The sequence below is a fragment of the Ananas comosus genome, linkage group 19 (genome assembly GCF_001540865.1).
Source record: "Ananas comosus cultivar F153 linkage group 19, ASM154086v1, whole genome shotgun sequence".
In the NCBI taxonomy this organism is placed as follows: domain Eukaryota; kingdom Viridiplantae; phylum Streptophyta; class Magnoliopsida; order Poales; family Bromeliaceae; genus Ananas; species Ananas comosus.
Genome location: NC_033639.1, coordinates 5,566,092 through 5,580,014, shown reverse-complemented (window position 1 = coordinate 5,580,014; position 13,923 = coordinate 5,566,092). Strand labels below are relative to the sequence as shown.

Here is a 13,923-nt window from a genome sequence, read left to right as displayed (position 1 = left end):
GAGCCCGAAATAAACATATGTCCCTCAAAGAATAAGCTATATTATAGTGAAAGCAAATAAGTTTTTCAAATATAACAATACTAGTTTGGAGAGTTTTTTGTGCAGTACATATAAACCGGAACCTTTTCACTAAAAAAGCCCTGTTTTTTTTAATCAAAGTATCCATTTTATATGATATATAAGATGTTTTAATATACATGTTAGTATGTTTTTTTATAAATGTGATATATTTAATAATAACGTATAGATAAAATTGTAGTTTAATTTATACGTACATAAAACTAACTAACCAATCTTCGCGCGCACACCTGACCCGTGGATGGTTACAGTACTGAGTCCTCTTAGTATCTAACTTCTCACGTGATGTTCAGTTCTCCCTTATTTCCACGGACTCCTGGAGCGTTTTTCAACCACAGAGTTGATACTAGCTTTTGAAACCAACGTTAATTAATTTGTTATATATATATTATACATTATTATAATGACCAAATATAATTCCGAATCAAACCATAACTCCGTATAGACTGCGAAAATCTATTTTATATCATCCCTATTTTAGCATATGAAGATGCAAGAGACCACCTTAGCATCTTTAATTTATATAACATTGGCTGAATAGCGCTGTACAACTTACGTTATAATGCATTTCTTTGTTTGTGGCGTGCATTATGTTAGAGAGACGTTAGGGTTTGCTTTCGGTATGTATATTTTCGATCACGTTACCTTAATTAATTCAAGTGTACAAATAGTGCTAGCTCTCCGGATGAATAAAAACCTCAACTCGATCTTATGAGAGTTTTCGTGGTTTCCCAACCACGAAAACTCAAACATCGGTAACCTATCACACTACATCTCTATCCTACTACCACCATCGATCCGCGTACCTTATCAAAAAATAGGTTTCTGATAATTAATTATCAGTTTCCCATCTTGATTCCCAATCTTTGGATCTTCATATCAACCACGAAAATCTACATAAGATCGAGTTAAGGAATAAAAACAGTGGATGTGAAATCTGTTAGAATTAGAACATCCGTAAAAAATAAAGAAATCTTTTTCTTTGTGGATTTATTAATATATTAGTTTTAAAATTTAAACAAATTTCCTAAGCAACGTACCCACTACCGTGTCGAAATGCTTTAACGAACTTTAAGAGGTTAAAATAACTACTAATTACTAGACTTATTCTAACTAACTAACTATGAAATCACCACAAACAAAACACCGCATGCCCCGGACCCTTACAACCTTTATTTATTTATTTATTTATTTATTTTCCTTTTTTGTAGATTGATTACTCTGTTTATTGTAGGTGTTCTTTCCTTATTCCTATAATAAAAAGAAATCTATCATTATCATCAAGTTTAACGGGGTGTACATCCTGAGACTAATTATAGGTAAACATAACGTAATAGCGTGCGTTTATCAAAGTATATATATATATATCTCAATTCGACCTTACGATATATAGTCATCGTTTATCCGAGACAACGGTGGGTAAACAAAAGCTACTACCTCGAAAGTTTAGCTGCTAGCCGTGCCGTGGCAACTTGTACTAGATATAGTGAACTTTATAAATCTTTAATTTAAAGTTTAGAAAAGCTGTAGTAAATGGATTACTAGTTTAATTCCCAAAGTTTTAATCATTAAAATTACCAACTATACTCCCCAAAAGAGCAAATTGCCACATTTTGATAAGTTTAGTTAACTTAAAACCAATCTTTTAAGAAATTTGATAAATCTTGTTCTAGATATGAGAGCTAGTACTAATGTTTTAAAGATAGTAGTGAAAAATCTCCTATAAGTAAAAGTCGGTAAGTAAAAATGCGGGTGAACTACCTGTTCATTTGTTATAGCTTTTTCATACTTTAAACTAAAGATCTATGAAGTTCACCATATCTAGTAAAAGTTGCCATGGCTAGCAGCTAAACCTCCGAGGTAGTAGCTTTTATTTACCCACCGTTGCCTCGGGCAATCGATGGCTATCATAATGTCGAGTTAATCTGCCTACCTGTACATTTTGATGCGGGAACAAGTTATACAAATGATAAGTTATAAGTCAAGAGGATTTTGTTGTGTGATTGCAAGTTACGGATTTAAAATTAACTCCTTGCATAGTCAAAGCATTCATAATTTGAAAAAATAATTTATTTATGAGAACATGCATAGTACATATGTTTTTTTCGACATTTGATTATACTTTTCGTCTACCCGAATGTTACAAGTTTTAGTAATTAAATCAAAAGAAATATACGTGTATCAAATAGGGCCTTTCGAGGCCTTGCTTCCCGGAGGAGTCACTCATCCCAGAATTACTCGAGTCCTAATCCTAGTTAGTTAATTCGCGAATTATTCGCGAATTATTGAAAATCCGAATTAAACGGTTCGTTTACAAATTTTTCCCAAAGAAAGAGAATTATTCGCGAATTTTTGGGCCAGTAGAATTATTCGCATATTATTCGTGAATTATTAAAAAAATATGAATAAAAAACTTATAATTTTTATTTTTAAATATAAATTATCTTATATTTTATATCTTATATTTTATATTTTATACCGAAACTGTTTTTTAAGCCGAATTTTTCAACGAATTTAAAAATTAGAAAACGAATTTTATGCGTATTATATCCGTACCGAATTTTTGCCGAATCCGAATTAACTAACTATGGTCCTAATATGCTTAGCTATCGTCTAAAATGCTATTATTGGATTAAGAGGTTTTTGTCATATTATAGCCTATATATAGGACTAATTCAAATCTTGAGGGTGTTGCATTCCTCTCCTTTTTAAGTTTGACGTCCTCATCAGACTCAAGAATACTCATAAGCATCAGGTGATATGAGATTCGCCTCGCTAGTCTTAGTCGACTTTGTGCGAGTCGCACTCTACCCACAATGATTGTTAGCCGAGGAGCTGCGCTCTTTCTGCTGTATGATCCTAACTCAGTCGATACTCATCTCACACTTCTGGTTGGTGATTGATTCTGATATCAGCCCTGCTTCCTATGGGGGTCACCATTCTAAAATTACTCTAATCCTAGCATGCTTAATCCTCTTAATCTCTTAAACATATATAACCACCGTCCAAACTATTATATTTGGATTAAAAAAATTTTGTCCTACGATACCTTATATATAGAACTAATCCAAATCTTGAGGGTGGCACAGCCTTCGAGTGCTTGCAATGTTATTTGACACACAACTCAAATAGTGCTGTTAGAATTTCTACATTAAAACATCCCGACAGGTTATTTTTGCACTGGAATCAGAATCACCGTGTTACAAGCTTTACATTTGAGGCTCAAAATCTAATTTTAATTTGCTTTCTACTACAGCAGAATCTTCGTTGCTTTTTTTTTTTTTTTTTTTTTCCTGGAAAAAGAAGTGGGAACACACAGACAAATTATGAGGATTCACTACTTATTCTCCTCATTCAATTAATTAACGTTTTTCTTCCCCTTTGCTATCAATTATCAACGGCACTACATCCAACAATTTATATTATATAATAGGAAAAACTTTAAATATCATCCGTGTGGTTTCAAACTTTCTCACTTTGGTACTCGGTGATTTAAAGTGTATCAATTTAGTGCCCTCTGGTTTCATTTTTATCATTTTATTATTGATTCTATTATTTTTTTTTTGTTAAATCAGTGAGAAAGTTAAAACTAATGAGTACTAAAGTAAATATTCAATAAACCTACGTAAGGTATCTGAAGTTTTTTGTATATAATTTAAAGAAAATATTAACTAAAAGTTGACGAAAAAATAAAAATAAAACCACAGGACACTAGCTTGATACACTTTAAACCATAAGGTACTAAAATGAGAAAGTGCGAAACTATAGGGGTGGTATTTGAAGTCTACCCTATATAATAATAGTGAAGGACCCATGTGTAAAGATGTCAACGGGTCGGATTCGGTGCGGATTTTCAAAAACCCGAACCCGAACCCGACTTCAAATCCGAGACCCGAAACCGAATACGAACCCGACGGATTTTAAAAATCCATATCCAAACCCGAACCCGACAAAAAATCCAAAACCCGAACCCGAACCCGAAAATTTAAACCCGAAACAATTATTTCTTTCTTCAATATTTCAAAATATATTATATTAAATCTAAATTTTTAAAATACAAAAAATCAAATATAGTATCAAATTTATCTATATATATATATATATATATATATATATATATATATATATATATATATATATATATATATATATATATATATATAATACAAAATAAATTCGGTTTCGGGTCGGGCTCGGGTTCGGGTCGGGTACAATCAAAATCCATATCTGAATTCATATCCGTCGGATTTCTATTTTTTATATCCATATCCGAATCCATATCCATTTAGCATCGGATATATCCGCTTCATTTGGGTTCGGGTTCGGATAAAATTTTGAATATCCATACCCATTGACATCCTACCCATGTGTTCNGGATAGTGTTATTAACCTAACTAGCTACAATGGTCGACTTTTATATTATTTTTGTGAAATTCTATGGAGACCCCCTCAACTGCAGGCAATTTGGAAATGAAATCCTCAAGAGGTTGAACTTTTATATATTTTTTCTGATTTTATTAATTATTATAGTTTGTTAAATACATTATTAAAATTAATATCCTAATTAGCTATTGCCAATTAATTAATTTAAATTAATTTGCTAAATAATACTTAGAACTATTAAATTTGATGAAATTATCAAAATATTTACAAATTNCCAATTCATTCTCAGTGGGGTCCATTGACGCCATTGAGAATGGTGCAAACAAGCACATTTAGTTGAGCCCACATGCATTCTAAGCCTTTTAAACTGGCTTTTATTATATAGTTGACCCCACTGTAGAGTCCAAATTGACCCCCAAGTAGGGTCCAACAAAATTTAGAGTTTGGCTCGTAGCAGGCTTGATGGCCTGCTAAATCTCTTTTTCTTCTTAGCAATAATAAAAAGTTAAAAAATTCTAATAAAAATAAAATCCTAGTCTCCATTATCCCAAATAATCTTCCTTTCTACCCTTTTCCGATCATATTGAATCTAATTAATATATTGATTAGCATTTCAAAAGCCAAATCCAATCTTTCTTAGGTGCTAGTAATTTTTTTTTCTTCTAAAGTTTTTAATTAGGATGCAAAATGTAAGGTATGTGTATGGATCTTTATTTATTTTTCTTTAATCGTGAATTTATTTTTTTTACTTATGAAATAAATAGTAGTTGTTTTATATTAGGAATAATTGCCTATATACCTTTCATACGTTTGAAAATATCCGATTTACTTCTACTTTTTTTTTCTTTCTAAAATACCCCTCATATGTTCCACCGTTATTGCAAAATACCCTCATAATTATCTCCTGTTAAGTTAACTTGGGTTAAACATGAGTTAAATATCTACTACAGTTAAAAAAAANGCGCCCAAATCTGCCCCGGCTGGATCCTATTGATCAATTTCCCGTCATCAACGTTGCAGAACTCAGGGGCAGGATATTCATCCGAGCAATGGAACGTGGTTGCTAATTGAGAATGGTCAAATTCCTTCCTCCTCACCCTCTCAATCTCCTTAACGGCAGCAGGCCCAACTCCTGCATCATTAGTTGAACTTTTAGGAGATATTCCGGTTTTGGTCGTACCGCATTCAAGAGGAACAGATGGAAAAGCATCTTCCATGTTAATAGGAAGAGATGCAGTATCTAGTTCAAAAGAACCTTGTGGGACACCGTCACGTTCAGCTCCGGTCATCCTGTGAAAGGGGACTCTGTGTGAAAACCTAAGTATTTCACTGGATAGTATACGATACGGTGCTTTGTCTTTTGCGCGCACAAACAGACTCACGAAACCTTCTACCTTAACTAGAGGAATGACATTGATACCGCTTCCCGCCACAAAATCCGAAAGGACTTCAACAATTTCATACTCGAATGTCCTGTCGTCGTCCGGATCTGAGCTCCACGCGATATCCCAGCCCTTGTAAACAGCCCAAACTTCACCCTCTTTCGGATAAATATCATAACCGTTCTTCTTTTTACCTTTTTCCCAAGAAATAATGTGGGAGAACATGAGAGGGTCTTGACTTACTTCTGCTTTCCCTCGCCTGAAGCTCCCGCAAGCAACAGGCAATTGCTGACGAGACCACGCCATCTCAGCTGCATTTGAAGGATCGTGCTCTAACCAAGTGAAGCCCACCTTGAAATCTTGATTTTCATAGATGTGCCTAATTCGAGCATAAAACCTAGGCATTCCGTCGAGATCATCATATAGCGCCCAAATCTGGTCGACTTCGAATAAACTCCGATCCCTGCATTCGTCAAAGTCGAAGAATTCCGGATCGGGGTACGAAAGCGAAATCGGATCAGGAGTCTCATCAGTTCTTTCTTTCCGTTTAGTACCCATTTCGCCGTTAGTAGAATCGGCCCCTCTACTCTAATTCCTATATCGAATCCGCTTGTATATGAATTCTTCTTTAACTGTTTATTACTAGGAGGGTTCATAATCAATCGTAATCATCATCATTTGCATTTTCATTTTAAGCATTATGCACAGAAGGGCTATCTAAATCGAGTATTATGATCTGAAAAATCCCCAAATTTTGTGATCGAAACCTTCACGCTAAATCGTGAGATAAAACATCAAAAAAAAGGGGAAAAACAATACCGATCGAAGGGGAATCGGAGTCCAAGATTAGGGTTTCTTCGCTGTTCACGGAGTTCGGCGACCACGGAGAGAGCTTTTGAATCCAACCTAAAATAAACACAAATTGGTTGATGAGGGGGGAAAAGGATTAATCGTACCTATTTGGATCGGGGAGACAGGCGAGAGCGAGAGCGAGGTCGAGGGCGAGTGCTAGGGCTAGGGCTAGGGCTAGGGCTAGGGCGAACTCTACAGGGAGAGAGAGAGAGAGAGAGAGAGAGAGAGTGAGAGTGGGCGATGGGAGAGGGGGTTTATGGACGGAAAATGGTGCCAGAAGTAAATAAGAGTCGTGCTACCCATGCACCCCATTTAGAGTTGTAGATCCTACAACTTCTTGATCTAACGGCTGATATAAACTTGGTTTGAAAAAAAAAAAAACCAGTGTTAGCCTCACTCCCACATTTTATCCCCTCACGTTTTCCCTCTTTTGCCCTAAATTTTGGCGCCAGCGTGCTAAAGAGAGAGAGAGGCGAGCGCGGTAGCGTGAGAGAAAGAGGCGAGCGAGCGAGGCAGCGAGCTAAAGAGAGAGAGGTGAGCGAGCGAGCGACCGAGAGAGAGAGGAGAGCTCGAGCGGGAGCGGGAGCAGGGCGCGAGAGAGAGCGAGGGCATGGCGCGAGAGGGAGCGAGAGGAGTTGTGCTCTGCTAGAAACAGGGAGAACGAGAGGAAGAGAAAGAAGCGCGAAGGTGGATTCTGCGATCAAATTGGACGCGGCAAGTACGGAGGCGACAATCGAGCATGCGGCAAAATTGAACGACATGGTTTACCCCGAGCACAACGATTCATACACTGCCACATATATAACCAGGTATGAGATGTTTAATTTTTTTAGTAAATTAAAATTTTTTAATTGTGATGAATTATTTGATTAATTTCATCACTGATTTGATGTATGATCTATATGTTAATAGATAATATATTTTTAGGGCGTAGTAGAATCTTTAGATGTCTAAATTTTGACAAATAGTTTCCCTACTCACTATTATTCTAATTTAGTATTCCAACTCTATATAATGTCTTACAGGTGAGCAATTTACTTAAATTTGTTTCGTTGAGTGATTATTTTGATTTAATATTTTTGAGATGGATGAAGAAAGAAACAGTGAGGTCAGGGATGTAAATATATCGGCACCAGAAATTAAAATGACTTTTATCAATTTTGATGCCGTTTTGAATTTCTATAAGCATTATGCACAAGAAATAGGATTTGCAGTTGTAAAGAGGTCAACAAAAATGACCGATGGCAAGGCTACATATGTAATAATCGCATGCTCTCGTCATGAAAAAATGTATCGGACCGTAACGAATATTCGTCCTCGTCCATCGGTAGCAAAGACAAACTGTCCTGCCAGAATAAATGTGGTAATAAATGCGGATTCATCTTGTGTAATAAGCAAAATTACACTTGAGCATAATCACACTCTAAGTCCTTATAAGTCTCGATTTTTTCCCTGCAATCGAGTTATAGATACAAGCGTCAAGAGGCGGCTTGATCTTAATGATCGTGCTGGAATAAGATTGAATAAAAGTTTTAATTCTATTGTTGTTGAGGCTGGTGGATATGAAAACTTAACATTTGGAGAGAAGGACGCTCGTAATTATATTGAAAAAGCCCGTCGGTTACGACTTGGTGAAGGTGACGGCGAAGCAATTTGTAATTATTTTAGAGAAATGCAAGAGAGAAATGGAAACTTTTTTTATGCCATAGATCTAGACAATGATTCTCGGCTTCACAATGTGTTTTGGGCAGATGCTCGGAGTAGAGCGGCATATGAATGTTTTGGAGATGTAATTACTTTCAACTCGACATATCTAACAAATAAGTACGATATGCCATTTGCTCCCTTTGTTGGTGTTAACCATCATGGACAGTCGATCTTGTTGGGGTGCGGCCTACTCCCCACTGAAGATACAGAATCGTTTGTATGGCTCTTTCTAAATTGGTTGTCATGCATGTCCGACCGTGCCCCGAAAGCAATAATCACAGATCAAGATAAAGCGATGCAAAATGCTATCGCACGTGTCTTTCCTAATACTCGGCATCGATAGTGCTTATGGCACATAACAAAAAAGATACTGGAAAAGCTAAGAAGCTATGGCGAATATCATTCGATGAAGAGCGTGATGATGGATGCTATTTATGAATCACTGATAGAAATTGAATTTGAGGAAAAATGGAAGAGAATGATAGCTTTTTATGCACTTGAAAATAATCAGTGGTTGTCAGGCCTGTACGAGGAAAGACATAAGTGGATACCAGCTTATGTGAAGGATACAATTTGGGCTGGAATGTCCACAACACAGCGTAGTGAAAGTATGAATGCATTTTTTGATGGGTATGTGAACTCGAAAACTCAATTAAAACAATTCGTTGAGCAATATGAAAGCGCAATAAAAAATAAAGCTGAAAAAGAAGCAGAATTAGACTACAAATCATTCAGCTCAATCATCCCGTATATCAGCCGTTATGCATTTGAGAAGCAATTTCAAGATGTATACACGATTGCGAAATTTAGAGACTTTCAGGCAGAGTTGAAGGAATTATTGCATTGTGAGACCTCCTTACTGTCTTCGACAGGCAGTGTGTATTCTTATCAAGTAAATGAGTATGGCGACGGAGGTAAAGATGTACCCTTCACAGTATATTTTGATGAAGGTACCTCTCTAGTAAGTTGTATTTGCCGTCTATTTGAGTATAAAGGTATTTTATGTTGACATTCAATTGCCGTCCTAGTTCATAGGAAGTTGATGATTGTCCCAAATTCGTACATATTAACACGATGGAGGAAGGATGTCAGACGGAGGTATACCCGCGTGAAGACATGGCAAAAGAACTTAGGGAGCACCGCGGAAATTTATCGATATGAAGAAGTATGTAGGAATATGTATGATATTGCAGACATAGCTGCTGAGTCTGATGAGAAATGTGAACTAGCATTACGTACATTACGAGATTTGAAGACAAAATTAGAAAATACTTCATCATCGAAGGGGAGCAATGATATTGAATATTCGCCGATTGCGGCAACACCTTCGAATGATGCGTCTAATGGTAGAAGTAACGACCAGAGAGTTTTGAGCCCACTACTTGTTCGCAGTAAAGGCCGCCCGCCAAGCAAAAGAAAAGAGTCGACGACCAATAAAGTTGTACGACGGTTGAAGATGACAGGCAATAAAGAACAGGTATATCTTAACCTATCTCAATCAATGTTTTTTTGGATTGTAATATACGATAGACGACAATGAGTGATAATTATTCATGCTCTATTTAACAGGTTGGGCAACATTGTTGGGACAGGTTATATAACGGTGAATGTTCCATTTATAATTGTGTCTCATCATCACAGTCGGCCTCGTCCCAAAAGAGCGTACATATTTTACGCATTATTATTTCTATATTTTATTTTCTAATATAGACATATAAATGGAACTTCACTAATTATTTTTAAACATCTGGATCTCATATTCTACAAAACAAAATGGTTTATTAAAACAGGTTCATCTACAAAGTCCTACGATTAACAATTCGTCAGCAAGTGTCTTACCTTATGGGATGGGTGTACAAAGCAGCCGAGGCATCATCGTTACAGTAACAGAAATTATATTTCTTATGGACGGTTCTTTAATACAATTTTATCTATATAGTAATAATATGGTTTACGTTTGCTTTCTTTTTATATCAGACAACGTGGGGCCCTAAAAATATATCCGTATCATCAAATCCTATCATGTATCCTCATAGAGTGGATATGCCTCCTCAATCTACAAATCAGAATCTGACCCCTCAGACGCACATGCCACACCCAACTCATTTGCAAGAGGTATTAACAAAGTCTCGATACAATCTATATATATTGGCGGTTTTAAATTGATCGTATTAACCTTTTAAACAGTTACAGGAAAATGAGATCCCGTAGGAACATGAATTTCAGCACGGTGGAAGAGCATCGCGCACATGAAAGCAGCAGGCATTGTATTAAATCTACAGTTACAGATTTAGAATTGATCTGTGTTGTACCTCCTTGTTCGTACGTGTCGATTTATAAACAGTGAATTAACAATATTTCGTATTTTTCTTGTTTCTGTTGTAGCACTGGATATAAGATTGACAACAATGTAATGACGTGCTTATATTCCTCATATCTAGCAATATTCAATATTCTTGCTTTCTGTTTACTATATGAGTCATGTTTGTATACATTGGTGAATTTGTGTTGCATTATTATACTCAATGTATATTTATATATATTTAAAATGCTATGCATTTGATACTGCTTGTATGTATTTCGTCTTGTGATGTAAAGGTGTTGCTCTCCATTCTTGAGGTGTCTAAGTATAGTAAGTGTTAACCTCCATAATCAGACCTACTATTAGCTTATACCAATATGAGTGACTCTGTTTTAGTGAAATTTGATTATTCTATCTAACTGTATACCTATGCAAGTAAGCATATGTAGGTATTCCTTTAGTATACATAGCAGGTATTTATTCTGGGGCCAAATAAACTTGCAAACTATTGCGGCTATTTAAATAAAATGGTGACATGTCAAGTCTTCCAAATCTGTACCTTCTTCGACTTGATGTAATGCACAAGTGCTGACAAAGGGGTAAGATTTCGTAGTCCAATGTTCTACTATATGCAAAGTTAACTATAATCAAGTATAAAAAATTTATATATGAAAGTTAGCAGGTGACTGATTGACCATTATACGTGTTGTTGAGAGATCTACATTACTCAATAGCTACTTCTATGTTATAAAAAGGAATGACAGATTTAGGTATGTGAAAATACATGCAAAGTATTGAACGGGCGAATCCAGGTACCTACCAGTGATAGCCAGCAACGGAACACTTAAAGGACGGTTCGATACATGTGAAGCTTTATAGCTAGCAACAAAACACTTACATGACACTTCTATACACTTTTACAATTATGGCTTACTTTTGCACGTATGCCTTAGAATGGAATAATTTTTGAGGGGCCCGGTACATCTGTCGTGTTAAAGGGCATACCCATATACCAGAGACCGATAACTCCATTTTAGAAAAAATAAGCTCCAGCTATAGATTAACTGAGGTGTATCTAGAGTGGTGTATGGCACACCGTCGTCATCTAATAGTGATATGATCACTTTATAATGGAGACCTGATATTTGATATTATATGTAATATACCGAAAATTCGGAAAATAAATGTCGAACTTTAGTCAAATTTACCAAAGTGCGAGGACGGTACACTTCGGAAAGTCCAAAGGTGTTAAAATGATTAAAAGTAAGTTACGGGAGGTTTTCGAGAGCTATAGAATCAAAATCTGCAAACTGCAGACTTTGAGCTCTCGGGGACCGGTCCCTGGTGGGAGAGACCGGTCCCCGAACGCGTATGAAATGAGACAGCCGAAAAATCGGCTAAGTCCTGAGAAAGTAGCTCTCGGGAACCGGTCCCTGTCCGAGAGACCGGTCCCCCAAGGAGAGACCGGTTGCCCTGCGCGCAGCAGCTCTGGCTGCGCGGGGAGAGCCTTCGGGAACCGGTCCCTGAAGGAGAGACCGGTCCCCGGCTGCGCGAACTGCCCAGTTCGGGCAGTGTAATGAGATGAAAGTTGAGGGACTTATTATCAATTTTGCAACCCATGGGTTATGTAGAGGGCTGAGAGAGCCTTTTCTCTCATTCTCTTCCTCTCAAACACTCTTTTCTCTCCCCCTCTCTCTCTAGAAGACAAAGGAGAAGAAGAAGAAAGGAAGAAAAGAAGGAGAAGAAGGAGAAGAAAGTGAAGGAGAAGATCGAGGAGCAAAGAGGCTTCATCTTCATCCTCTCTAGTGCAAGAAAGGAGAGCTTACAATGTAAGATTTGAACCCTATTGTAGTAAAACCCTAAAATGGGCTTTGAATAAACCTAGAAATGGTTTTAATGGATTGTTTAGAGTCTTTGAAGCTTTCTTTTTGCTTCTTTAGAGATCAAAGCCATGGTTTAGCTTGAGGTGAGCTTTGGCCACCTCTAATGGTGAAATCCAAACTAGGGTTTGGAGTGAACTAGAAATGGTTCTAATGGACTATTTAGAGTATATTGAAGCTACTTTTGCTTCTCTTTGAGATCAAACCCTAGGTTTGATGATGCAATGGAGCTAGGGCACCCAAATTGGGGCTTTTGCTCATAGGGGTTTCTAAGTGCAATTGACCCCCTAGAAACCCAATTGGTGGTATTTCCGACGCGTTGGTGCGCTCGGAATAACGTTTCGAAAAGTGTATGTAAGGTTATGGCCCAATAAGCCTAATTTGGCTCCGTTATGCCGCAGGTAAAGAACGAAGGGTCTAAAAATCCTAAGAAAATCGTCGGAGCACCTAGATAGACCTACGAGGTGGGTGGTGCTTCTCAAACCCATTGAACTTCTCTCTATGCCTAATGTGTCATTCATTTGAGCATGTATGTATATATTGTTGCATGCATTTTAGGGTAAAATAATGATGAAAACGTAATGATGCATGATTGTGAGTACAACTTGCATAATATGATGAATGAGAACCATGTGATGTCGAAAACCCTATGTGTATGCATGAGAGAAAGTGAGCACCCAAAGTGAGCAAAAGAACAGAGTGACACTATGACATAGATCGAGTGGCATTTGATAAAGTTAATGTAAAATGACACTAGAGATAGTGTGAGGTAAAGAACCAATGTAATGTAAAGAATGATGAAAATGACAATGCTTAAAATTAAAGTAACGTGGGGAGTAAAGAACATGAAGTGCTAGAGGTAGCCAAAAGTAAGGAATGTAAAGAACAAGAATGCTAAAGATAGCAAAAGAAAAAGAAAAATAAAGAACAACGATTGCATGAGTTTGCAACATAAAGTGATGTAAAGGACACTAGAGCTAGTGTAAAGTCAAGATTGAACTTATAAATCCTTTGAGTTAAGGATACGATCATACTTGCTATGAGTTCCGAGCTCGAGGGCGGTCGCTCCCCCTCGGGCAATGCGCTCCAGAGTTATGCATCACGGGTTGGAGTAAACCCGAAGGACGGTCCTAGCGGGTGAGTTCCTGCGATGATGGACTTAATGTGAAGCAAGTTAATATGGCGAAACCCCCGGGTTAGCCTTGAGATTAAAGAATAAAGAACAAAGAGTAAAGAACAAAGAACAAAGAGTAACGTGAAAAGAACAATGAATTTGCATAATCTGCATTTATTTAATGCTGAGCATATTTCTGCTTTATTGTTCAGGCATATTAGCATC

At 36.9% G+C, this 13,923-nt stretch overlaps 2 protein-coding genes across 2 annotated transcripts; one reads left to right on the top strand and one right to left on the bottom strand.

Moving 5' to 3' along the window:
* Positions 5,412–6,930, bottom strand: LOC109724758. Its single transcript, XM_020253691.1, has 2 exons — positions 6,663–6,930; positions 5,412–6,438 (listed from the first exon to the last, which is right to left on the bottom strand). Exon 2 carries the CDS (start codon positions 6,399–6,401, stop codon positions 5,412–5,414), a length of 990 nt encoding a protein of 329 aa, XP_020109280.1. The 5' UTR covers positions 6,402–6,438; positions 6,663–6,930.
* On the top strand, positions 8,809–10,289 carry LOC109724757 (protein FAR-RED IMPAIRED RESPONSE 1-like). Its single transcript, XM_020253690.1, has 4 exons — positions 8,809–9,352; positions 9,431–9,879; positions 9,972–9,994; positions 10,193–10,289. The coding sequence occupies exons 1-4, from the start codon at positions 8,809–8,811 to the stop codon at positions 10,287–10,289; spliced, it is 1,113 nt and encodes a 370-aa protein (XP_020109279.1).